The sequence below is a fragment of the Neopsephotus bourkii genome, unplaced genomic scaffold (assembly GCF_033783945.1).
Source record: "Neopsephotus bourkii isolate Nb327-2 ecotype Australia unplaced genomic scaffold, CSIRO-AGI_Nbou_v1 NB_1765, whole genome shotgun sequence".
Taxonomy (NCBI): Eukaryota; Metazoa; Chordata; class Aves; order Psittaciformes; family Psittacidae; genus Neopsephotus; species Neopsephotus bourkii.
In genome coordinates, this window is record NW_026902239.1 from 7307680 (window position 1) to 7332329 (window position 24650).

General features: G+C 40.4%; 2 protein-coding genes across 11 annotated transcripts in view; one reads left to right on the plus strand and one right to left on the minus strand.

The window, feature by feature from the left end:
- SAMD3 (sterile alpha motif domain containing 3) overlaps nt 1–18307 on the plus strand; it is a 38491-nt gene extending 20184 nt beyond the window's left edge. Inside the window, exons 7-11 of one of the 3 annotated variants that reach the window (XM_061378209.1) lie at nt 2417–2584; nt 15154–15357; nt 15740–15911; nt 17550–17632; nt 17881–18307. In XM_061378209.1, coding sequence (XP_061234193.1) covers nt 2417–2584; nt 15154–15357; nt 15740–15911; nt 17550–17632; nt 17881–18165 — 912 coding nt within the window. In that variant the 3' untranslated portion in view covers nt 18166–18307. The remainder of the gene's footprint in view (nt 1–2416; nt 2585–15153; nt 15358–15739; nt 15912–17549; nt 17633–17880) is intronic. The other 2 variants (XM_061378211.1, XM_061378210.1) reach the window with 2 other exon arrangements.
- Nucleotides 18308–20148: 1841 nt separating this feature from the next.
- L3MBTL3 (L3MBTL histone methyl-lysine binding protein 3) overlaps nt 20149–24650 on the minus strand; it is an 83674-nt gene continuing 79172 nt past the window's right edge. For all 8 annotated transcript variants that reach the window (XM_061378401.1, XM_061378400.1, XM_061378405.1 and 5 more), the window contains one exon: nt 20149–22038. In XM_061378401.1, the coding sequence (XP_061234385.1) occupies nt 21895–22038 (144 nt within the window). In that variant the 3' untranslated portion in view covers nt 20149–21894. The remainder of the gene's footprint in view (nt 22039–24650) is intronic.

Below are 24650 nucleotides of genomic sequence, written 5' to 3' on the forward strand. Positions count from 1 at the left end.
AAGGCATCCCTTTTAGAAGACACATTACCCACTAGGATAACCCCATAAATGTATGTGCTCACAGTCTCATTCATGACATAGGTATGTGAGAAGGGACTTGTCTAATCTTATGAGAATCCTAGTACAGAAATAGATTTAGCCAGAACCCTTATTTTATCTGAGGGTGAGCGGATGAAACAGATGAATGTTTTGAACTTTGAGGGATATTTAAAGCTCTGTATAGGTGTCAGCATATTCCGTCATGTGGAAGAATAAGCAAAAATGTCTTCTAGCCAAACAAAAGTTTCCAAATAGAAACTATGTAAAACTTAACTAAAGGGACATTTAATTTGTCAGCTGCTAATATATTCTGGGATGATCATGTTTTAAAATATTTTAATATCTGTTGAACACTTCAGAGAAGCATTAATCTAAGGTTTTTGTTTGCCTGCTTTTTAACAGCTTTAAAATAACAGTGTTCTAAATAGATGTTGCTGGGCATGTCATTTTGGGGTATTTACATCAAGATGCAAATGCATAGGACAGAAATGTAAACATATTTTGGAATCTTAATGGTTCAGGCAGGTTGCAAGCAGGATTTTCAAGGCATGTTGTCACCTTACTACTTTTGGGAACAATGGCTCTTTTTCCTTGTGTTCAGGATGGTGACATCATGACTCCTGTTCTGGCAGAATCCAAAGTCTGGAATTTACATACTAGAAATGCAGATGGATTTATTTTCTTTCCAGTTCTTGGATGTTCAAGTGTGACTGGCATTGAGGGGATACTTCTGTAAGGGCTCATTGGTGGGTGATAGAAAGCATCCTCCCAGGAAGGGCCCTGGCTGGCCCAGATCTGCTCAAGAACAGGCAAGTTAGATGCTGCAGGAGTTTTGTCCTTGGAGCTTTTCCACTGTCATTTTTCACCATTAATAGAGGTCTTGCTTTTAGGATTGAGGGCTTGTAAGTCAGCTAGTGCCCCAGGGAGGTGGGTGCAGTATGTTCAGCAGGAGAAAGACATGGTCATGCTGCCTTCATCACTGTGTTAAGAAACCCTCCTAACCATATCCTGTGGGTGAGAAAGGCAGGCATGTCAGACTCTGCAAAGAAAGACACTATTTCTTAGTCTTCTTTTACTGAATTCTGGTTTACACCTACCTAAGTTAACCCTTGAAATAGTGTGACCTTTATTAGTAAAGGTCACAATATTGGCAAGAAGTTTGGGGTGATCCTTCTTCTCTTTATATTTGTTTCAGTTATGTCAGTCTGTACAGGCTTGAGTGTAGTGTTAAGTGAGCATAGTATTGGAGTTGATTTTAGAAAATGAGGTAACAGCTGTTTGAATATCTCTTGCCATGTCCTGTCATTTGAAGTCACTTCTCTGACTAATTTTTGTTCGCTCTGACTGTTGAAAACCCCTCAATGATTGGAATAAGCAGTTGCTTTTGAGGAGCTGATGAAGCATTTCTGATATTCACAATTGCCGGTTTTGCATGCGGACATATTTAACAGTCGTTGTTTTGTAATTTCTTCTCTGTGTGTTGATCGTTGGCCTCACCACAGGATGCCCAGGCAGGGACTGCATGTAAACAGGTGTCTGTCCATAAGGATGCACAAGGAAGCTGCTGTTCATCCAGTTTTCAGAAATGAATTGTCAGTACCCAAGTAAAAAAGGAGACAAGTGTGATAGGAGCAGTGGGACCACATAAACTCCAACTTTAGCTGCCAGGGAATGGTGAATGGCTCCATTAAACAGGGTCTGCATCTACTTGCAGTGCAGAACTGCCTTTAAATTGCAATTTATATGTCTTTAGGAGTCTCACAAACACTAGGACCTACTTAAACGATCCTTTTAATTCAGAAATTTTGAGTTCTGTTTGATCCAGTGCAACTGTAGGCTCTCTGCAAACAGGAGCATCCCCCTGTGTCTTTCCCACTCCCTTGTGTTATATATAATAATCGCACAACTGCACAGCCAGGCAGATGCTGTCAGAGGAGGAGAAAAAAATATTCCACTCAAAAAAACCCCCCAAACATTAGTTTTCTGTGGCATCAGTGAGCTGGTCCAATTTGCTGTGTAGTTTCATGACCTGATGTCATGAATAGAGCATCCCAAAGAAAGACCTGAGAAAAAGAAAGCAAACTGCAGTTTCACAGACAGACCTGATTATATTGGATAAATCTAGCCCTTAGGTTCAATTGCAATTATCCTTAACAAACTAGGGTGGTGCCAGTATCTTGGCTGTTTAGTTGCCATAGTCATATACTGCAGGTGCTTGTGTTTCCTTCAGTCCTAAAGCCACAATATGCTGATGTCACCCTATAGAGCAAATGCTTTTTTATAAAGTAGAATTAGATAAACCACAGTGACCTGCTTTAGGAATAGGGCAAATTTTAGAAATATACTGGTAATGACATAATATTTTTTTCCCATGCAGTTGCTGTGGAAACGGGCCCTTAAGGATCGTTTCAAGTATGTGCGGAGACCCATTGAAGATGATGAGCAAGTCCTGAGGAACAAATGCAAATTTGGCCACAGGAGAGGACAGACCAGGAAACGTTCATTTGCTGAAAACAAACTTGATAATGCCCAGGTGCAGGTAGAGGTAAGGTTTTTAGTTTTGGTGCTTAACTGAGTTCTGTGTCTTCCAGCTCTTCTGCTTACAGTAAGGCCATGTGCCATTAAAAGGGAGAACAAAGTGATCTCATCATATTTAAACACATTTAGTATTCAGTTTGTCCTATAGCCAGACCCTTGACAATTTTTTCCATTTCTAGAGAACCAAGTATGAGCAGTGGAGCTAAACCCAGGATGGAATGCCTTGCAGAGCTGTTGTCATTTAGAGTTGTTTCCAATTGGACAGAAAATTCTGGGGCTTTTTAAATGCAGTGCTACCAGTCTGCTTTAGCCTACACACACTCCAATTAGTGGAAAAAACTAAAGGCCCATGTGTAAGAGCTGAAACCACTGTATAGAAAAGAATGCAAAGTGATATTTGAGCTGGTAGCAAATGGCCATATACTACTTTCACATTGCACTGTTACATAAAAACTGTTGATGTGTGATATACATAGGGATGCTTATATGTGCAGTTGCTGTATCTCCCTTTAGCTAGAGAATCTGGAGAATTATCACTGTCCAGTAAGTGAAGCATTCGAATTAATCTGTACACTTTCATAAATACATTAAGATTCTAGTTATGCTTTACCAGTGCTCCCCACACTTCCTTGTGCTGTAGTTAAAATGTGGTAAAACTAAAACAGTTGCAAGAATGGGATAAAGATGATAGGTAAGCAGATATTTGACGTTACTTGACACATGTCCACCCTGCTCTTTAATCAGACACATGATATTTAGGGGAGCAAGAGTGGTTTACTGGATGCATTTCTCCATATGTTGCTCTTGTGTTTGAAGGCAATTGTAATTTTATATCCAAAATGCACATATATGTTTGGGTTTCGTTTCTCATTGTATTTTTTTGGGGGGGTGGTGGGGTTTTTGGTGTTGGGTTTTTTCTTTTCTTTAGGTTTTTTGGGGTTTTGTTGTGGGTTTGTTTGGGTTTTGTGTGTGTGTGTGTGTTTCATTTTGTAACTTTATTTTGTTGGTTTTGAGCTTCAGTATTTTCTATTTATCCCCTTTTGGTTAATGTGTGCAGGAATAAACACTTCCCTCTTTTTGCCTGCTTTAATTGAATGGCTTGCAGAATGTGTGAAGAAATCTTCAATTTGGATACAAAACAATAAACAGCCTTGCATGCAGTAAAGTAGAAATGATAATTTCCTGGGTTTCTGTATGCATCAAGAGTTAGCCATCCTTCATTTGCTAATGCTTGGAAAGGGGTGGGTCTCTTTTGTCACATCAGGTGGTTGAGAAGAGCTTTGCAGTGATCTTGTAAGGACTATATGCTCAACTTCATTTTTCTATGGAGAAGGTGTAACTGCATTGCACTGTGTCTGGAATCATTGCTCTTTTTAATGGCATTGTCCCAGGCCATCACTGGTCATTCCTTGTTTGCTTTAGAAGTTGAAGAAGAAAGTATGATCAATTTCTTCTAAAGTCTAGGTATTTTCTGCTAGTGTTAATGTTGTAATCAAATAAGGGTTAAACTGGAAGGGGGGAAGAGGATGCTGAGTACCCCTAATCATAGGATCATAGAACAGTTAGGGTTGGAAAGGACCTTAAGATCATCAAGTTCCAACCCGCCCTGCCATGGGCAGGGACACCCCACACTAAGCCATGCCACCCAAGTCTTTGTCAACTCTTCCTTTCTCCTGTATTATGAATACAAATAAAAAATTAGTATAAATGCAAGAATTAACATTTATGTAAACCTATGAAGGCTTAAGAATGAATCCCACAAAATTGGGGGAGTCATGACTTTCTTAGTTCCAAATATGTTCTTACTTTGAAAGCAGGTGTGTCTGACTCTAAGGTCCTGAATTATGTCATTACAAATGCACACAGCTGAACAAGATGTCTGTTTAATATTCTTCTAAACAAATGCAGTGTTGGTGTTTTCATTCTGTATGTTCAGGGGCACGCATAAAGGCATCTTTCTGCCACTCTTGGCACTAACTGCTTTGTGACAAATTTAAACTGCTAAACAGAGTCTTAATTTCAAAAAATAAATGCTTGCTCTAGGAGCAGATACCACAGACAGAACCAAATGATTCTCAAATTATCGTTAGACAAATTCCCTTGCCTTCATTCCTTTTCCAAGTCTGGAAGAGCAGATCAGCCTTCTGTGGACTAGAAGTCAATGCACCAGGATAATTTAAGGTGAAAGGGTGGGAAATGAATTCCAGCTTAAGGAAACCTTTGTAGAATCATCAGTGAAGGATTCCTAACCCCTTTGTGTCATCACACACTCTCTTAGCCGGCAGAGTATAGCATTTAGGGCATTACAGGCCAAAGCCAACTGGCAAGCAGTGCAGATGAAAGAGCACATCTGTTCCCAACAGATGACCTACTTACCAGCCACACAGCTGACTTCTATATTGAGCTTTAGTTTCTGAACAGTCATAAAATGTAACTGTCAAATGTGCTTTGTGTCAGTATAATCTTGGGTTGTTAGTGTTATCAAACAGATAAAAAGGTTATTTACTAGTAAGAAATGCCTCACTGGTATACCTGGCATTTGGTTTCATATAAAAAGAGTAGTAAAGTTCTTACTACTAGTGAAATCCTTAACCACTCTTTCTATTTCATCATGCAAAAGAACAGTTGCTTGCCAAGACATGCTTCCTATGGTGTTCTGGGATATGCTCAGAGCCACAGATGATGTCTGCCCCTTGGCCTGATCAAGCCCCATTACCAGCCAGCAGGCATATCTGCTCCAAACACAGCATGAGTGTTACTTCGCTTCCCATGTAGGGCATTTCTTCCAGATGTAGCATCTGGCATTTTCCCCAGTTTCTCGGAAACATCTGCTGATGTGTTCCTTGTTACACTCAAGCAAGATTGAAGAATATACTCATTTTAGAGTGCTAGCATCTCAGCAAAGGCCTTGAGCACGTGCAGGGCTGTAAAATAATGGTAAGCAAGCACATAAACCCATGCTGGAGGTGTCTGTCACTGAAGGATGTTTTGCTTAAAATGATGCTCCCTGGTTGAGCTGGAAAAAGTTTGGACATTAATATGAGCCTCCATGTCTGAGGGATATTTAGAACTTGAAAATAAGGAAAGCCTTCTTAATTAACAAATTTTCTGGCTATGAGGTGAGAATCCTTCTCAGTCATTTTCCAGTCAGACAAATATCATGGAGCTGCAGTAATCCAGGGCAGGGTGCTTTGTAGTCTTAATGACATTCATCTGCAAATGGAAGGTACTTTCCATGAGACGAGTGATCAAACCACAAAAATGAATAAGGCAAGCCAGTCTCCCCTCCACAGCCAGAGTGGGGTTACTTCCAAGCCAGCCATCCAGTGGCATGTTCTGACTGACCTTATTCTTTTTTTTCTTAACATCAAAATGGCATCTTTATGGAATTACTGCGCTTCTGGTCCTTTAGGCTATAAGAGAAACCACTTCTTGCCAGTTGTAACAGGAGGGGCCCTAGACCTGGGGGAGCCAAGAAAGCAACAGGAAGATAGGACACTCTTGGTATGCATCTTTGGCCAGAGGATTATCGAAAGGCAGAAGGTGACAGAGAGGGAAGAGTGGTTAGAGCTGGTGATTGGCTTCCCTATAATGAAAGCATGTGGTTCAAATGCTAGCTTGGTCATCACAGGGGCGGTGATCAAAGAGCAAATTGTCCCTTTCAGAACTTCAAGTTTTGGAATTTTGTTAGTCTTGAAAAGTGAAATACAGGTTGTCCCTTGGTAGAGGAAACAAGATTTCACCCATTTTGCTTACATTGTGTCTTTGACAGCTTACAAATCAGAAGGTAAATGTGATCAGATATAAACTGACTTATGTGGCCTTGAAAGTTTGCAGTTAGCATTAGCATGTAATCTGGCTCTGAGAGTCTGCCTGATGCAAAAGGATGAGTATATGCAGCTAAAGCACAGCCTGCTTTAATTAAACATCTGAGTACAAGACAGTATGGATCCTGCAGAAGGTTACATGGTCAATTTTGCATGAAAGCAGTCTGCACATGTTGCTTCACCTGTCTGTGTCCAGTGTTTGGATATGAGAGGTGACACAGTTGCGATGCCTTCTCAGTCCTCTGCTGCCCTATGGGACAAGAAGATGTGTCCTGAGCAGTATCCAGCTTACTGCCTGCTTTTCGGATTCAGACTTGCTCCAGATCAGTCTGCAGCATTTTGTCTGGTTTTAGGGTTTGTTTGGTTCTTTTTTTTTAGCAATTCCTGGTTCAAGCATTTATCCTGATCTAAAATGCTTCAGTGTTCAGAAAACTCAATGTCATTATGATGAACCTGAAAGTCACCACACAAAAAAGGGCTGTCCCTTACAATAGCGGTAGTAAAAACTGTTCTGTACACTGTGTTTTTAAGATGCCTTGTGTCTCTACGTATTCCAGACAAAACAGTAAAACACACTTTTCGGTATTCAAAAATCAAGATACAAAATTTGCGTTATGCTTACTTAACTACCTGTAAAAGCTGTTTCTCATCTTGAAGTAGTTACAAAACCCAATTAATGGAAAAGATTATTTCAAACAAGGAAACAAGGGTCCCACTATAGTCCCAGTGGGAGTATTCAAGCATCATGTTCTTTATTTAGGCAGATAGAAGACACTGAAACTGCTACTGTCAGGTTTTTTTGCATAAGTACCTTGAACATTGATGCTAACTGTGATGCAGGTGTAGTCTCAGCAATCAAGGAGTGTGAGCAGCAGCAATGTTCTAAGCAATAACAGAACTTGGCATATACAGTGGTATCTAGCAAGAAAAACCTGAAATGTTTTTTCAAATATAATTAGCTGCTGCTGGGAGCTGACAAGAGCAGTAATAATGAAAGGCAATACAACAGCTGTACCAACACTGCTACCTATCTGCAACCCAGTCCCAAAGTATGGTGTAAAAGGAGCTCCCATTCAGTGCTAGCACCACTGAACCTGTCTATGTGGCACTGCTGTTGCAGGAGATGGTTCTTCCTACCATCGCATGGCTTCTGCCCTTTCCAGCAAGTAGCTTAATCTCCATCCAAAGGAATTTCATCAAAGAAACAGTTCCAAAGCTTCCCAGTGAGGACCCTGAATCCATGGTTGACATGAAGAGACCAGCAGCATGCAGTGCAGTGTCCTTATATCCATCCCTTTAACTCTGCTGGTCCTATCTGAATTCAGTCTCCCAAGCTGAGGAACCAGTAGGTTCTGTTGGTATTCTTCAAAAAAAGAGATCTTGATTTTTGTTGGTAGCAATGGGTAGGCTACATTTACCATTCAGGAGCTGCTGTAAACCCTTGTAAAGCAAAGAGGTTCCTGCTGTCCTCACTACAGGAGCTTCCGTTACTGTGATTAGGCAGTCATGTTACTTTGTTACTGACACTAATGACTTTAAGGATTTATGATGCTGGCTTTAAACAGTAACTGAAAGCTTAGACCTTGGAGATACACATCATTCATAAGAATTGCTCCATTCCTCCCTACAAAGACATGTAGCAGTTTCACTTCCTTGGTTGCAGCACTGATTCATAAAAATGTCCCTCTATCTTGGGCTTTTTACAAGAATATGATAATGTAATCTCATATCATATGGGAAAAATCAAGATCCATCAAAAAGACATTAAGGAATTTGGCATTTATTTAAAAACCTGTCTCTGACCAAATGACTAATGAGCCTCTTGCTTCAGGAGATGGGAGGCATGAGGGATTTGGAGGGGTTTTTTTCAGTTTTTGGTGAAAAGAAATGATGGTTTTTGTATGTACACATTCCTGCTTAATGTGAGCATCTTAACACAACCTATTTGTATATGGTTCCAAGTAGAACTGTGAGTATCAATTGGGGGTCACTAGGGAAAGGCAGCTGGAGTGTGGGCAAAGAGCCCTACAACCCATGCGGCTTTTAGATCCAGTGGCTTTAGTCACAGATATCTGAGATGCCAAGAGATTCAGGGAGCTTATGGGCATGAGCACTCTGGAACAGGCTTCCTGTTGCTGTCACCTGTTGTGTGTGAATCCAACAGAAGGGGTAAGACTCTTTCCAGGACCATTCCTCAGGCAAGGTCTAGGTTACACTGCCATGCAAGTACTGGATATCCTCTGCTTACCTCATTCGCTCCCTTTCTGCTTCCTTTTGACCTTTTTCTGTATTCTCTATTCTCTATTTCTCATGAGCGTATGACATAAAGGCAGCTTGTTTTTTAAAGACATTGAGGTAAATACTCATTTGTTCCAGAAAGATAGTTTTAAAATAAGTAGAACTTTTATGATTTAAGAAAAAAAGAGAATTCTTTACCTTGAAAATGAGGTTAGCATGTTGCTAAATAAGATAAAAATCTATATACAAAAATAATTAGAGATCACCAATTAACATTGGAGGTTGGTGACCTTAAGAATGAAGGATTCCTCATTTAAAGCGGCTATTTTTTTAAGTTGTGTCCTGCTTTGGCTTCTTTTCTTCAGACATGGAGACAGGAGCTCCTGGCTTTGGTCTAGATAGGCTTGCTTTTCTGAGTACTGAAATAATTGAGCTAATAATTGAGCTTTAACCTTACCGTCAAAATTCTGATATATTGCTGTGTTCTAATTAGCTTTCTCACTTTGGTGGTTAAAGTGAAGAGGATCTAGAGTCCTCCCTGAATTAGCGTGTGATAGGCTGATACAGTGGCTCAGTAACCAGCTTTCCAAACCCAGATTCTTTGCAAAATGGCATCCCACTGAGATAACTTCTTTCCTCCAAAAGAAAGCCAACTCTTGATTACCTTTCCATTTACCTTAAAAATTAACTTGTTCACAAATGAAAAAATAAAGAAAAAAGTTAAAACATTTTAAGTGATTCCTGCATTTAGGTGTGGCTGAGTTAATATAATTTCACTGCACTTTACTAGAAAAAAGGCAAATTTGCAAAATAGGAAGAAGGTCTGAATATAATGGGAATTGAGTTATGAAGCAAGTTACCAAACACATTCTGCTGCAAGCATAGTATTTTTTAATTTTTCAATAAAAGCATAACCTTTTTTGATGTTAGAATCTAATAAATCCTGAGGTCAGAAATAGTTTGTGTAGAATTCAAGTGATGCCAAACTTTGCTGCTCCATCAAAAACCTTCAGATTGTATTTCAATAAAAGTATGCTTAGAAATAATGAAGAACATAAATCAGAATGCTTTTGCCCTTTTCAGCTAGTTTGACTGAAAACGGCTACTCATCCATAAACATCTAAAGTCCCTGTTCTCTAATTCCACACTGGTTCTGCTAAAGACAGCCACTGCCATTTGACTTGATGTACCGGTGAGGTCTTATTGCTGTGTTGTGTTCTTTACTGATAAACACGGATCACTTGCATTAAATCAGCTGGAATTAGAAATATGCAATGATGCAGTAAACCTATCTTCCCAATTATAATCTGATCTATATTTGCATAGCAGTATATATATATATGGTACGTTGTTTGTATTCTCCAGTAGGAATGAAACTGCCCAGGAACAAAATGAAGTGATTAGATATATAAGACATGCTCTGTCACTGTATTAAAGCCACCATGTATAGTCAAGATCAGATCATACCAACTTTGGTTGCTAATGCCAACCCTAGAATTGGGTTTTCACCAGCTCTTTCACTGCATGCAGCATTGTTTTACAACACCCCAAATATTTTACGTCATACTCATTATTGCCCATCCTCAAAGGACATTAACTTCACTTGTTACGTTTCCACTGCACTTTAATAAACAAGAAGTAATCTCTGAAACAGCAACACCTACTCAGGCCAGTAGAAAACTGTTATTAATTGATATCCAAACAATGCTACCAGGGATCTGGGACATTTCTGCAGCTCTATTACTTGCCTGAATTTTTAAGATATGTTTTATGGCTGGAAATATACATCTATACACAGACTACTAGCTTAAACAAGCTATGTTAAAGAGCTTACAGTTCAGAACTACTTTCTCTAGCCTAGAAATGGAGCTTAAAAATGTGTAAAGGTTACAGATGTTCATTGCTCTAAGCAGGCTGAACACTGTAAGAAAACAAATTCTAATGCTGATTTCTGCTTGTGTTACTCATATGTAATGGATGACTTACACAATGAAGTCTGACCTTCTATCACATTATATTTTTCCTAATATGTAAGTTTGACAGCAATTCTTCCTTATACTACTGCTGGATTTCTATTGGTAGCTTGCCACTAATGCTTACAAAAATGTCAAATAGTCTCATTTAGATAATCAATAATATCACTAGTTAAACTAGCTCTCAAAGACAGAGCTGACTACATTGCGAGTTTGAGCTGTATTTGCCTTGAAAAGGGGGATAGAAATTAGCTGGAGTAAAGGTCATAACTTGTTCTCGGTGTTTGTTTCTAAGCAACCCAGTCGGTTTGTCTGTGGTTACAGCACACCAGATTGAGTTTGTTTTGCTTTCCTGTCTCTGCAAGTGAGGCACTGAAGGTGATGGCCCCTCTGGAAATCAGCCACAGCAGGTGGCTGAAGAAGCTCCTGCTCTGTGGGCAGGAGGCTTGGAAGCAGACCCAGAGCAGTAATAACAGCTCTTTGGAGTCAGAGACTTCAAACTAGCTTTTGCCTGGAGTAAAAAACACAACGGTAATTAAAAAACCCAGCCATCTGTGTACATGTGTGAGGAAGCATGAGCATCTTGAGACTGACAGGAGTAAACCAGCCCTTGGTTTTGTGCAGTGGTCATACCGAAGCAAGAGCCAGTCCATCCAACTTAGAGCAAGTTATCAGGTTAAGGAGCAGCTGAACAGCTGACTTGGAGATCTGTGAATACTAGAATGGTGTTCACAGTTGGTAAGGACCATATTGACCAAGAAAGCTACTGTCTTTACTGGCCAAATTGGCAAGAACTGTAATGCAGACCCAAGAGATGAACACATTGGGAAGGAATCAACAAAGTTCCAGTGAAAAGAAGTTCATAAATTCATTCATTCTTTGAAGTATTCAACAACCACGAGGACACAGGAAATGCAACTGATAGAATTTACTTTAACTTCAGAGGAGATTTCACACCTGCCTTTCAAAGACTCTTAGAGGATATAATCTGAAGGATAAGCAAAAAGGTAAGCAAGAAGGTCCTTGCATGAATAAATTAGAACAAAGAAGGCTAGGCAGAAATAGCTGTTTTTTACAGCAGAAAAATTATTAATGCTTAGTTTAAGCAGTTCAATATATTTCTAAATGGTGTGGGGAAAGGAGGATAGTTGGCTGACCACACTGGATGATGTTAACGAGGGCAGTAACAACAAAAGACTGTCTGAAGAACTGCAGAAGGACCCCATGCTACTGAGTGACAGGGCAAAAAGACAACAGATAAAATTTGAGTGTTAGATGAAAACTAAGGCACAAAGAGAAAACCCAGTCCTAACAACATTTACAGTGATGGGCTCTGAGCTTATTCTTACTATTCACAAATGATATTTTTATATTATGCCAAAGAAAACTTGGCACAATGCTAAATAGCAGTACAAAAATGTATATTGAATGCTCAGAATTATGTAAGAAAGAAACAAAAGGGAGCATGTTATTCCATTGGATGCACCTGTGGTGTTTCAACATCTCAACTAGCTAAGGGCTGCAGTGAAATTACAGGATATACAAAGATAGTAACAAGGATAATTGAAAGTTTGGACTAGGTTTTCTATGTGGAATGATTTAACAACTTAGGACAGTCTCGGCTGGAAAAGAGGTGGCCGAGGACAGAATATAACATATCTATACTACAGTGGCAAGAAGATGGTGAATAGGTTTTGAATCCAGAATGATAATTAGAAGGCAGAAGCAGCAAGAGAAAAATAAAATATTTTCCAACAGTGCACAGTTAAACCACTGAATTTAATGCAGGATGTACCATTTTATGAGAGTTGGAAAAGTGACTGGGAAAAATAATGGAACAAAAAAATCTACTGAAGGCTATTAAATATAAAGCCATAACCCTTGGGAGTTCACAAACTCCAGTTCAGTGGAGCCTTCACAGAACTCAAGGGAGGTGCCACTACATACACAACCTTACTTTATACATCGTGGAGCAGATGCTTTTGGAAACCATGCTAAGGCACATGAAAAACAACGTGACTGGTGGCAACCAGCATGGCTTCATTAAGGGGAAATCTTGCCTGACCAATTTGGTGGCGTTCTATGATGGAGCTACAGAACTGATGGAGAGGGGCAAAGCAATTGATGTCATCTACCTGGACTTGTGCAGAGCATTTGACACTTTCCTGCATGACATCCTTGTCTCTAAATTGGAGAGACATCAATTTGATAGGTGGACTACTCAGTGGAAAAAGAACTGGCTGGATGGCTGCACACAAAGAGTTGTGGTCAATGGCTCAATGTCCAGCTGGAGACCAGCAATGAGTGGTATTCCTCAGGGATCGGTGCTGGGACTGATCTTGTTTAACATCTTCGTCACTGACATGGACAGTGGGATTGAGTGCGCCCTCAGCAAGTTTGCCGATGACACCAAGCTGTGTGGTTCGGTTGATACGCTGGAGGGAAGGAATGCCATCCAGAGGGACCTTGACACGCTTGTGAGGTGGGCTGATGCCAACCTCATGAAGTTTAACCATGACAAGTGCAAGGTCCTACACATGGGTCAGAGCAACCTCAGGCACAGCTACAGGCTGGGCAGAGAAGAGATTCAGAGCAGCCCTGCGGAGAAGGACTTGGGGGTGCTGGTCTATGAGAAAATGAGCATGAGTCAGCTTCAGTGTGCGCTCACAGCCCAGAAAGCCAACCGTATCCTGGGCTGCATCAAAAGGAGTGTGACCAGCAGGTCGAAGGAGGTGATCCTTCCCCTCTACTCTGCTCTCGTGAGACCTCACGTGGAGTACTGTGTGCAGCTCTGGTGTCTTCAACATAAAAAGGACATGGAACTGTTGGAACAAGTCCAGAGGAGGGCCACGAGAATGATTAGGGGACTGGTGCACCTCCTGTATGAAGATAGGCTGAGAAAGTTGGGGCTGTTCAGCCTGGAGAAGAGAAGGCTGCGTGGAGACCTCATAGCAGCCTTCCAGTATCTGAAGGGGGCCTATAGGGATGCTGGTGATGGACTTTCTGTTGGCGACTCTAGTGATAGGGCAAGGGGTAACGGGTTAAACCTTAAACAGGGAAAGTTCAGGTTAGATATAAGGAAGAAGCTCCTTACTGTGAGGGTCGTGAGGCACTGGAACAGGCTGCCCAAAAAAGTGGTAAGTGCTCCATCCCTGGCAGTGTTCAAGACCAGGTTGGACAGAGATGGGCAACCTGGTTTAGTGCGAGGCATCCCTGTCCATGACAGGGGGTTGGAACTAGATGATCTTAAGGTCCTTTCCAACCCTAACTGCTCTATGATTCTTTTTCCAAGCACTCAGACAGGTAGAGGAGGGTATGGGACTTAAATTGTCTGGCCCACCACCTCTGTTCCTGTGCAGTGTGGAGGAGGTGAGGAATGCCTACTGAAGTTGGCCATGAAGAAATACTACTCGTGTAATGCAATCCAGATTAAAGTCCTCTATTAGAAAGAGTGCAGACTGTGCTAATACAACAGCCTAGTGCAGGCCAAGGGAGTATCTGCAGAGTCCCAGCAGGTATCTGTCTTGCATGTAGTGCTTATTTTCTTCTGTGACCCCTATGGTTATTGAAATCCACAGATATATACTGGGTTTGAGACAGGTATTTTAATTGTGTATGTTGTGCAACCATTCTTGGAATGCCATATGCACAATTTAAGAAATGATGTTAATTAACTGGAAAGCTTAATTGCAAGTACAGAGCACTGCGAAGCAGTTTTGGATGTTGTATTTCGTAGCTCTGTGTCTTAAATGTTCTGGGGAACAGGATTAAGTGTTTCAACTCCCACTGACATTGACCCACAGGCCACCACAGACAGAGACAACAGCTGCATCAGTGATAATACATATGTGAAAAGCCAGGGTAAATGCAGCCTGGGAGCAGTAGCTGTACTAACAGTGTATCTGTACATCATCTCAGCTAGTGTCAATGAGCAAATTCACTGCATCCTTTGATAGAAACTTAACAGCTCCAGGCTACTGCCACTGATTTACTACTCCTTTGGATAGCCACTCTTGTTCTTATAAATTACTGGGTTTGGAATTAAAGCATGGACAATAATAGTAATTTTGAAGAAGATTGTTAACAATCTTCAAGTACAAAATAACTTTTTGAATACACTAACAGTCTGCTTGGTCATATTTTCCATTAAGAGTTATCTGAGTTCAGCTGGTCTCCCTGAAGGTAAATACTTCAGTTGCATAAGTGTGAAAGTTTGTTGTCCTGCTTTTAGGACCTGTATGAGTAAGAAGAAAATACTATTTCTTCAATTAGACAAACCAGACACAGGCTTAGGAATTTCATTAATATCCTCAAATATGTAATTTAAGCTTGGGAGACTTGGCTGATATCTATAGTATTATATGAAAACAGATCTTCATTTAACTATTAGAACATGAAGGCAAGTCCACAAAGCTGGTACTGAAACACTACTACAGGTACTTTCTGCTGAGAGTTTCTACACTATGACTACACTCAAATCACACAAGCTACATCTGATAAAAATTGTGGTTTGTCACAATTTTGTCCTTTCTTGATAGGAAGAACCAGCTCATCTTGAAGGCATTGCAATGGATGTACACATTCAGTGGCTTAAGCAAGAATATCTGAAAACTCAGAGGAACTGGAAAGAAGTGGATAACAGAATGAATGTGACACTTGAGATGCGGAGAAAGATGATCAGTGATAAGGCACCCTTAAAAGATATTCTTAGACTATTTCCTTTCTTAAGATGCCCTCATCAGGTAATAGCTATTTTTAATAATGACATTGCATTTCGTGTTATAGATGTGATACAACCATAGGCATGTGTTTTACTGAGTGTTTCCAGTGAAGTATCCAACATTGTTCTCTTTAACCTAACTCACATTTTTGCTGTTAACACCACGTTGAAAGATTCACCAGTCCTGTGTTAAATATACCACACACAACACCAGTGCATTATTTGCAGTATTTTGGTGTTACTTGATGTATTTCTTCCTTGCTTTGAAAAGAAATTAAAACCATCCCCTCTGATTTATAATCTCTTTTTACTGAGCTAGTTTTACCCTCTCTTCAAAGTGTGCATGTTGTGCTCTTTTCAGTTCCCAGGATTGCAATAATACCAAATATTTGTTTCTCTTTTAGCTCTTCAGGGAGTTCCAGCTTCTCACACACACGGACATTTATAAGAAAACAGTTGAGATTTTGGAGATTTATTCAGAAAACATATTATCTTTGTATGCAGTGAGGAACAATCCAATTAATGTTATGCTGCAAGAAAATCTGAAGCGTCACACAGAGCAAGACATTCTGAAATGTCAGTACAAATCTGCTATGCTCTGAATATCAGAGTTCTGTTGTAGCTAATTGTTCTTACTTATGTAACTAAACTAGCCCCAATTTTACTGCAAAAACATATTAAAAATGTCACACTTGCCTGAAAAAATACACAGCGATGCGGAAGCATTAAGAATAAAAGCTAATGAATTACTAGGAAAATTAAGTCAGGTATTGAAACTTCTAATTGAATGAAAGACTGCAGGATAAGTATAGCTAGATGAGCAGTTATGTATTTCTGGATATGTAAAGGAATGCTTATTATTTTCTAAAAATACACACAGAAAACAAATTTTCTGGTTTAGAAATAGCCTCATGAAAAGAGATCATTTCCTTTAGAAAGAGAGTTACTGTTTCTATGCGTGAACTCTTCATTGCAGTAAAACAAAACTAGTAATTACCACTGTGTTTCAAGTGCTTCATGTCTGCAGACACATTGCAGGAATAAGTGCAGGAATAAGTGCGCAAACTGGTACCTCTGGTGAGCAGGTACCACAGCCATGTAAAGACGTCCAGGAACCTCAAAGTGTTCAACTTCCTGGCTGTGAGGGAGTAAGCACCCGCTGCCACTCAACTTCTTTCAGTCTGAGAAGTCTGAAGAGCACGGCTGTGCAAGGGCAAAACCTTTGAAGCCGTTACTCGAAATCACTGTTCTTCCCAAACTGTAGCCGTCAGTGCCTATGCTTGAGCTTAGCTCTGTGAGAAGTGCTCCTTAGACTGTCATTTTCTATCACACAGGCATAATGCCAGGATGTCAAATCAAAAGTGACACAGTACAAATACATGTGTTTCCTTTAGCGGTTTCACTCCTTTTATTACCAGGCCATTTCTTAAAGAAGCCAGCAGAGTAGGTTAAAATACTGGGGTTTTCTTTCTTTAAGCTTGAAGCCATAAAAAAGTGTCAGCAGGCAGCCTAATCCAGAAAGCGTTTATGGACTTTCTACTCATACCTTTGGCCTTAGAAAGTTACGGATGTAAGTAATTTCCCCTTTTCTTATACAAAGTTTTAACTCAACATCTTAGTAAAGACCCAAGGCCATTACTTTCCTGTTTTTCTATCACAAACAACTTGACCTGGCACCTAGGTAATAAATGCTTGACAAGACAGGTTCAGTGAAACGCATGGCACCTGAAGCCTGACCTGCGAGAAAGATGTTACATCAGTAACAGCTGAACCAGAGGGCAGCACGTACCATGTCCCAGGAGGTCCTGCAGCACCAGCTTATACCACAGCCTTCAAAGTGTAGTGCTCTGGCACCAGGACTCCCCAGAAATGTCTGATTTACTAGGGAGAGAAGAGTGTGGGCACAGATGGGGGGTGCAGGAGGTCTACTCAGCTTGCAAACTCCAACAGAAGCAACCCAAAGGCCTACTTACTTATTGTGACAGAAATTTAATTGTAATACTGAGTAGCAGTGCCATGAATTATTTGAATACCCTTTGCCAGCTGATGTGCCCAAACCTTCACTGTGGTACAAGCTACTCTTCAAAATGGACTGAACAGTTCCACTGCTGAGCTGTTAACTATTATATAGGCTGCAATCTGCTTTTCCAGGGCCATACTGCAGTGCTAGAATGTTTGCATTTGTAATTTAGTAGAAATCCTTGTCTTTGACAGGTATGAAAATGACTGCTGCATGTCTACTCCTGCCAGATGTCTTTGGAGATGATTCCAGTCTGTTTGCTGCTGTGAATGAGGAGGTAGGAGACAGAGCATAGCAGGCTTGGTCTCTCTTCCTTATATCAGCTGCCTGGGTGCATCACTTGGCCTTCTGGTTGATCAGCTTAGTTCCTGGAAAAGGTTGATGTTTGTCTTTTGGGTAGATGGCAAATATCCATAGAAATGCTAGCTAAATTTAAAAGTTTCATTAGTGTTAGTTAATTCTCTGACCTGTTCACCAAAGAGATGCTGTGGCACCATTTGAAATCTCTTTTATTTTTTAATTTAGGTAAAGGCAGTGACACCAGTATTGGAAGTAAAAAATCCTTTCCACGTGAATTCATGTGAGTTTGTGCTGTATGTAGAAAGAGAAGAGTTAGCCCAGCTCAATGACTGCACCATGGCCCTGGCAGCGCTGGTGGCTGCATTTCACGTCTTCAATATCCCATGCCCAAAGAGAATCCACAGGACACTGAACTTCCTGGAGTCCCTGGTCTTTGAGGTGAGGAGCCCAGCATCCCTGTTCACCCAGGTAAAGACAGAGCTGGAGGAAACCAACTATCCCAGTATCTGATGGTGTACACAACACTCCCCTCAGAAACGTTTGACAAATTTATTTTGTCAAAATAAATCCTTCTGTTGTGAAGATAAATCAGTGCCATTCTTTCTGGTGAAAATGTGTGTGTACTTATAACAGTTATGTTTAGTAACCCTTTTTTTTTATTTTAGTTGTACTAGCTGCTTTTTACAACAATTTAAACCTAAGCATTTTCATTAATTTAAATGGAAATTCTAGAGCAGTCTAGAAGCATTAGAGATAATAAAATTTCTAGACTACTGCGTGTGTCATGTATTATTTTTCCATATGGAGCATTTGACAAATTCAGATAATATTTTGACCCTCAGAATGTTAAAAACCACATTGTGAGAGAATGTGAGCACTTCACTGCTTCAGATGTTAATACAGTTTATGTTTTGAAGTGGCACAAATTAAAGATTTCCTTTTTGCCATCATTTCATTATACTATCATCACTAAAAGCCTACTATAATAGTTTTTGTATTTTAAAATTGTGGGCCTGATTTTTAGTTTGCAGGAAGAAAAATTTCTAGTATTCTCTCCATGCATAAAACCTTTTTATTTTTACATTAATCCTGAATTTGCTAACTAAGGATTCTAAGATGAGTTCTCAAAGTAGCAAGAATGACTTATCTGCGATGCTGCCATGTGTGTTTGTAACCACAGCTTTGGCGCCGGGGAGAGAATGCCTCATTCTCCTGAATTTGTTCCCCAGAACAAATTGGCCTTCTCTACATGGTGACTATGTCTGCCCACACAGAGCAGAGGCCCTCTCTTCTTCCACAGCCTCCTTTTCTCCCTAACACACTCCTCCTAACTCCTGCATGTCTGGAAATCCCAGGGGCTACTGCCTGACAGTGCATGGCTTTGGAGAAACACCTAGTGATGGACAGTAGCAACAGACCAAACACAACTCATTGCATGAAATTAGAAATCAAAATGGATTTTTATTAAAACATTGCAGTCTACCAGAGATCAATCTCCTACCCGTCCTAAAAATGTCTTTGCAGGCAAATCAGTGTTTGTGGTCACCATCATTCTTTAAACACTCAAGCACACAGCCTGGAAGACCACAGCTGTCTTGTTAAAGCTCGGCTGTGCAGCAGTGACTTCAATGCAGAGACTATACTGGGAGATCCTTCAGGATAAGGGGAGCTCACTGCATCTGATGGCCAGGATCTCTTACTGAAGTCTTAGTATTTTTCATGTGGCTCCATGGAAATCAGGGGACAACTTTTACCTGTGTGACAGCTGGGCTACCTCCAACACAACGTACAAACCAATACCAACAGCCATTTTAAAGATTCAGTAGGTGTCCCGAGTGGTTTTAGTTTCTAAGTAAATTTGTTGGGTATAGTTTCTGTAACAGAGGTTACAGATTATGCTATATGCTATATATATATATGCTATGGTTATGCTCTGCTACTTTATCGCACTGGATACAAAAGTAAGGATTATGCGTGTCCTCACTGTTGTGATAGCTGTATGAATAGAAGGTTGGTCTCTGTACCATTCAAGTGAGGTTTGTTCTAAATTTTGCGAACAATACTAACTCAAACCCATTTCTTAAACCACAGTACTTTGAAGTAAATATATAAAAATTCAGGGAGCTGCTAACACCTCCAAATAACCTCTGTTGAGCAGCAAATCTCTTCACTGGTTCTCACTGCAGGCTACAGAGCTGGCTCACATGAGAGACACAGAGGGTGAATGAAAATAAAACTATATGGGAGGACAGAACGAAAGAAAACAGAAGAATGTGGCATTTGACTGATCTGCATGGGCAGCTTCAGGTGCTGCCAGTGACTTTGTCCAGGTCCAGAAATGGCCTGTTAGCCTTAGGAGTTAAGCGTTTAGGGGGGGGCCGGACAGCAGTAGCTAAGTTCCTTTTTTACCTCATAGCCGCATTGAGCTACAGTGAGGAATTACTTGGGTACAGCTGGGTACATCTGAAAATCCTGGGCACACACACATATAACAGACAGCTCCAGTTCAGGTTTTATTTGTAATGTAGTACAATAAGAGTGCAATTTGAATGTACAAATATTGAACAAAATGTAAAAAATATTAATTATGCAATGCTATGGAAAGAAATTAACAGAGCAATGCAACTTACTTCATACTGACCCTGTTTTACCTCCTATTATGGCAGGTACCAGTCACTTACATGATCTGGAAAGGGCACAGAGTGTTCTTGAAATCTTAAGGAACTCCAGCCAAAGAACAGCCAGGCAAAATCTGTGGGAAGATGCAAAATTCTCCCAGCTCTGTGCAACGGAAATGCTGTTTGTTCTCAGCTCTAAAGGCTGAGCAACTGCCCACCACAGCACTAAGAGGGCTGCCAAAAATCCTGATCCAACTCTTCTCTTTCTTGCAAAAGTAGTATTCTGGAACAGTCCTCAGTACACACATAGCTAGGCTTTCTCCCATTTAAAGTGCATCTGGTTTACATCTTACTTATATATACCAAGTGCAACAACTTTCCCTGACAAATCGTTACAATAATCCTCCAAGAAGTAAGGTTGCCTCACCTAAGTACTTGCTGACGGCATTTGCAGCCTGCTAATGACTCAGTGAAATGCATGCATTTTACACCTAGAATGTGCTGATGCACCATATGTGTTTAAGTATCCTTTCCCTCCACGCTTTATGTTTCACCCTATGCCTTATTTGTTTATAATCAGACTTTCCAACTAGGAAGTAGTGGGTGAAATAATTCTTCACCATTGGGAAAAAAAACTTATGTTGAATATGAAGCCAGAATAGCAGTCCTACCTTTGGCACCCTGGTTTTCTCCACTGTTGTGGTAACTACACTGGACACTGGCACGTGCAGACATGAATGAATCTATTTTCTTTTTTGCTAATGTCCTTACCTCAAAATACATGTATTTTCCTTGATGTGCTGAAGGACTGTAGTAAGTTCCCATGTGAAAGGCTGGGACTCTATTGTGCAGCATTAACAAAAAGTCTTCTATGAAGTCAAAGTTTATTTTTCAGTTGCAGGCTTCTCTATACTGATATTTTGGTAAAATACATTAAAGATGCTGGTGGAAAAACTCACATAACATTTTTGTAATCGTGCAAAAGTAAAAACATTCAGTTATCAAAAAAGCATTATAATTTCAACCCCAACAAGGTTTGTTTTGTTACAAGCAAACGGACATTTTTATAATCTGTAAAGTTATATGCTGTAGCATAAAGTGTCACGTATGTAACATTGTGTTTCATTTTTAAACTATGGCACACATAGGTATTAGCCATAACAGTCTCATCTGGCTACCTGTAGCCTAACTTTTGGCTATTCAGTTTATAGTATGAAGTAAAAGCTTCTGAAAAGTAAATGGGTACATGAAGTAAATTCAAGAATTCTTATAAAATATTAACATTCCCTTATATAATACAGCATAAATAATTCATGAAGGTTTTCTTGATGTCCAGAGAAAGTTAGGGATCCTAACCATCATTGGAGAACTAGCGTCATTAGTTTGGTAAATAAGACTAGCTGACTCAGTTGTTAAACTGTACCTTCTCAAAAGCTTGAACAGTTCCCAAAAGGATTCAAATGTCTACTGGCTCCAGGAGAATATAAACAGTCCACCAGTGCTGAACATACGTTTCTTCCTTTCTGAGAGTCCTTACTCAATAGTTCTAGCAAGTCTTTGTGCTTTGAATAAAACATGAACTCCAGTGGAGAAAGCTGACTCGTACACATTTCCATTCTCTTCAAAGTTCATTGTGTGAGTTTTTCTCTGCAGCTTTGAACATCAGAATGGAATTAAAGATTTTTAGGGCTGGCCCCAGTTTAATGCTCATTATTTTGACTATGTCTGATTGGGTCATTAGCAGAAATGCTTCTCCATCAATTTGCTGGAAAAGAAAAAAAAACACACTGTGCTATCAATAAGTCTGACAGTGCAGCAGTATAGATGTTTCAGAAAACATGAAAAGAAAATTCTTTAATTTCAGACAGTGTAAAGGAATGGCTAAATACAAACACTCTGAAATGCTTTCCGGATAGCTTTGATTTCAATCTTTTAGACAGATCAGCTAGTCTAAAAACAGGATGATGATCATCTTTCTGCCTAAAAACAATTGTTTGGCTAAATTTTAGCTAACCTGTCCTACTGACAATTAAAATGGATAAATGAAATGATAAATTCAACTGTACTGCAGCATAATAATGCTTTTTAACATCTTATCTACTCCTTTTATGCAAGCCTTTGTAAGAGAGCTTCTGGATTTCACTCCCAGCTACAGAACTAGAACCCCTTTCAGGCCACTCCTTTCTGTTAATTAAATAGCAAAATAAAACAAATTTGGTCCCAGAGGTAAGCAAGGGCCAGGCTACATATAACTGCTTCTTTGACACAAACACAGCTTGTCAAACACTGAGCATTTTTATTTCCACTTTGTAGTGTTACTATTTCAATAAATGTTGCAAGTGAATACTCTGTAAGCAAACCTCTCAGCAGGAGTGATAAATCTGAACATGAAGAGCCACAAGGCCCTCACATCCAATGGCTTCAATGGGGCCAACACTTCTTGTGTCAACTTTAGGCCGCTTTAGGTATCAATAGTAAGTTTTCAGTGTAACCTAAGCAGGATATCATCAGTGGTTATATCAGGAGCACTGCTTAGTCTTAGATACTAATTTGAGATAAAACCAGCGTAACTAAGTTTCTGTAGGACTGGAAGACAAACTTTCTGAATCAGACACACTGCAAAGGGAAGCCTGCTAGGTACACCCCAGCACTGTAAGTCAAAGAGCACTGAAGTGAGAACACCATTCACACAGTTACCACAATTAGTTACTACTCATTTTGTGCACAAAGCCAGACTGGGTGGGCTCTGAACAAGAAGTGTGTGAATGTGGGAGTGCCCAACTTTTTTGCAGCAATTAATATAAGGAGGATAAGGCTTGATTTCCACAGCAAAGTTTGAACCAGCACCTCCTACCTATTGAAAGAACTACTGATGCCAGCTAGTCCATGCCAGTTAGCCTCACTGGTAGAGGTTTAATCTACTACTCACAGACAAAGCATGAGAGGCTGAATCCTGAAGACGGGAAGTATTTTCTTAGACCTCTGAGAATGAAAGTGTTTAGGATTTATCTGTCTCTCTGGCACTTCCCACCAGATGACTTGATAGCTATATGCCAGCTTTTACTGACCTTAAATTAATTGGTGAGACACCCTAAATGACACAGGGGATGATCTAGGCCTGCATACCTGCTGCAGCTGTAGAATGCCTAACATCAAAGCAAGTGTAAACAAAATGCCCAGAGATGGCCTGTCAGTCCTTTGATATGCAACTGTAAGAGTCATTCTGATTTACAGCACAGCCTGAAAACTTGTAGCAGGAGATTAGCAGGGCCACCTGTATGCATTTTCCTCAGGAGGTGCCTTCTCAAGTCTAAGTACCAATTATTCTTCAGTTGAAAGGCTGACTGACTTGGGATACTACAGTATCAGACTCTGCCCATTCAGGTGGTCTGCCTGGAATAAACACCTGAACTATTCACAACATAGAATCATAGAATAGTTAGGGTTGGAAAGGACGTTAAGATCATCTAGTTCCAACCCCCTGCCATGGGCAGGGACACCTCACACTAAACCATGTCACCCAAGGCTCTGTGCAACCTGGCCTTGAACACTGCCAGGGATGGAGCATTCGCAGCCTCCCTGGGCAACCCATTCCAGTGCCTCACCAACCTAACAGGAAAGAATTTCCTCCTTATATCCAATCTAAACTTCCCCTGTTTAAGTCTGAACCTGTTACCCCTTGTCCTATCATTACAGTCCCTAATGAAGAGTCCATCCCCAGCCCCCTTCAGATACTGGAAGGCTGCTATGAGATCTCCACGCAGCCTTCTCTTCTCCAGGCTGAACAGCCCCAACTTTCTCAGCCTTTCTTCATAAGGGAGGTGCTCCAGTCCCCTGATCATTCTCGTGGCCCTCCTCTAGACTTGTTCCAACAGTTCCATGTCCTTTTTATGTTGAGGACACCAGAACTGCACACAATACTCCAAGTGAGGTCTCATGACAGCAGAGTAGAGGGGGCAGGATCACCTTCTTCGACCTGCTGGTGTGATCATGCAATCTGTGATCAAACAGCCTTCTTAAAACTAAGCATTATCAGGTGTAACAAAACTTTTGAATGACAAAAAGCCAACCTAGCTTATACAGGCCTATTGTACCTAAAAACCCTATCACTTCCTAATGACAACTTTGGCAGAGTAATGCATGTCATGCTCACAAAGTGAGTACGGTCTCCTCTGAATCTCATCAGAAGCCTTCAGATCTTCTCACTTCCTGTCTGTATCAGGAGGAAGAGCATCAAGAGCCAAGCATGATCAGACAAGATGCAAAGCGTTATAAGAGGTGGTTATGTAGAACCACTGCTTTATTTTACTTATTAACATCCTGCAGAACTAAAGTAACACAAATCTAGATAAGTATCAAATAGGTCTCTTTCTGTTT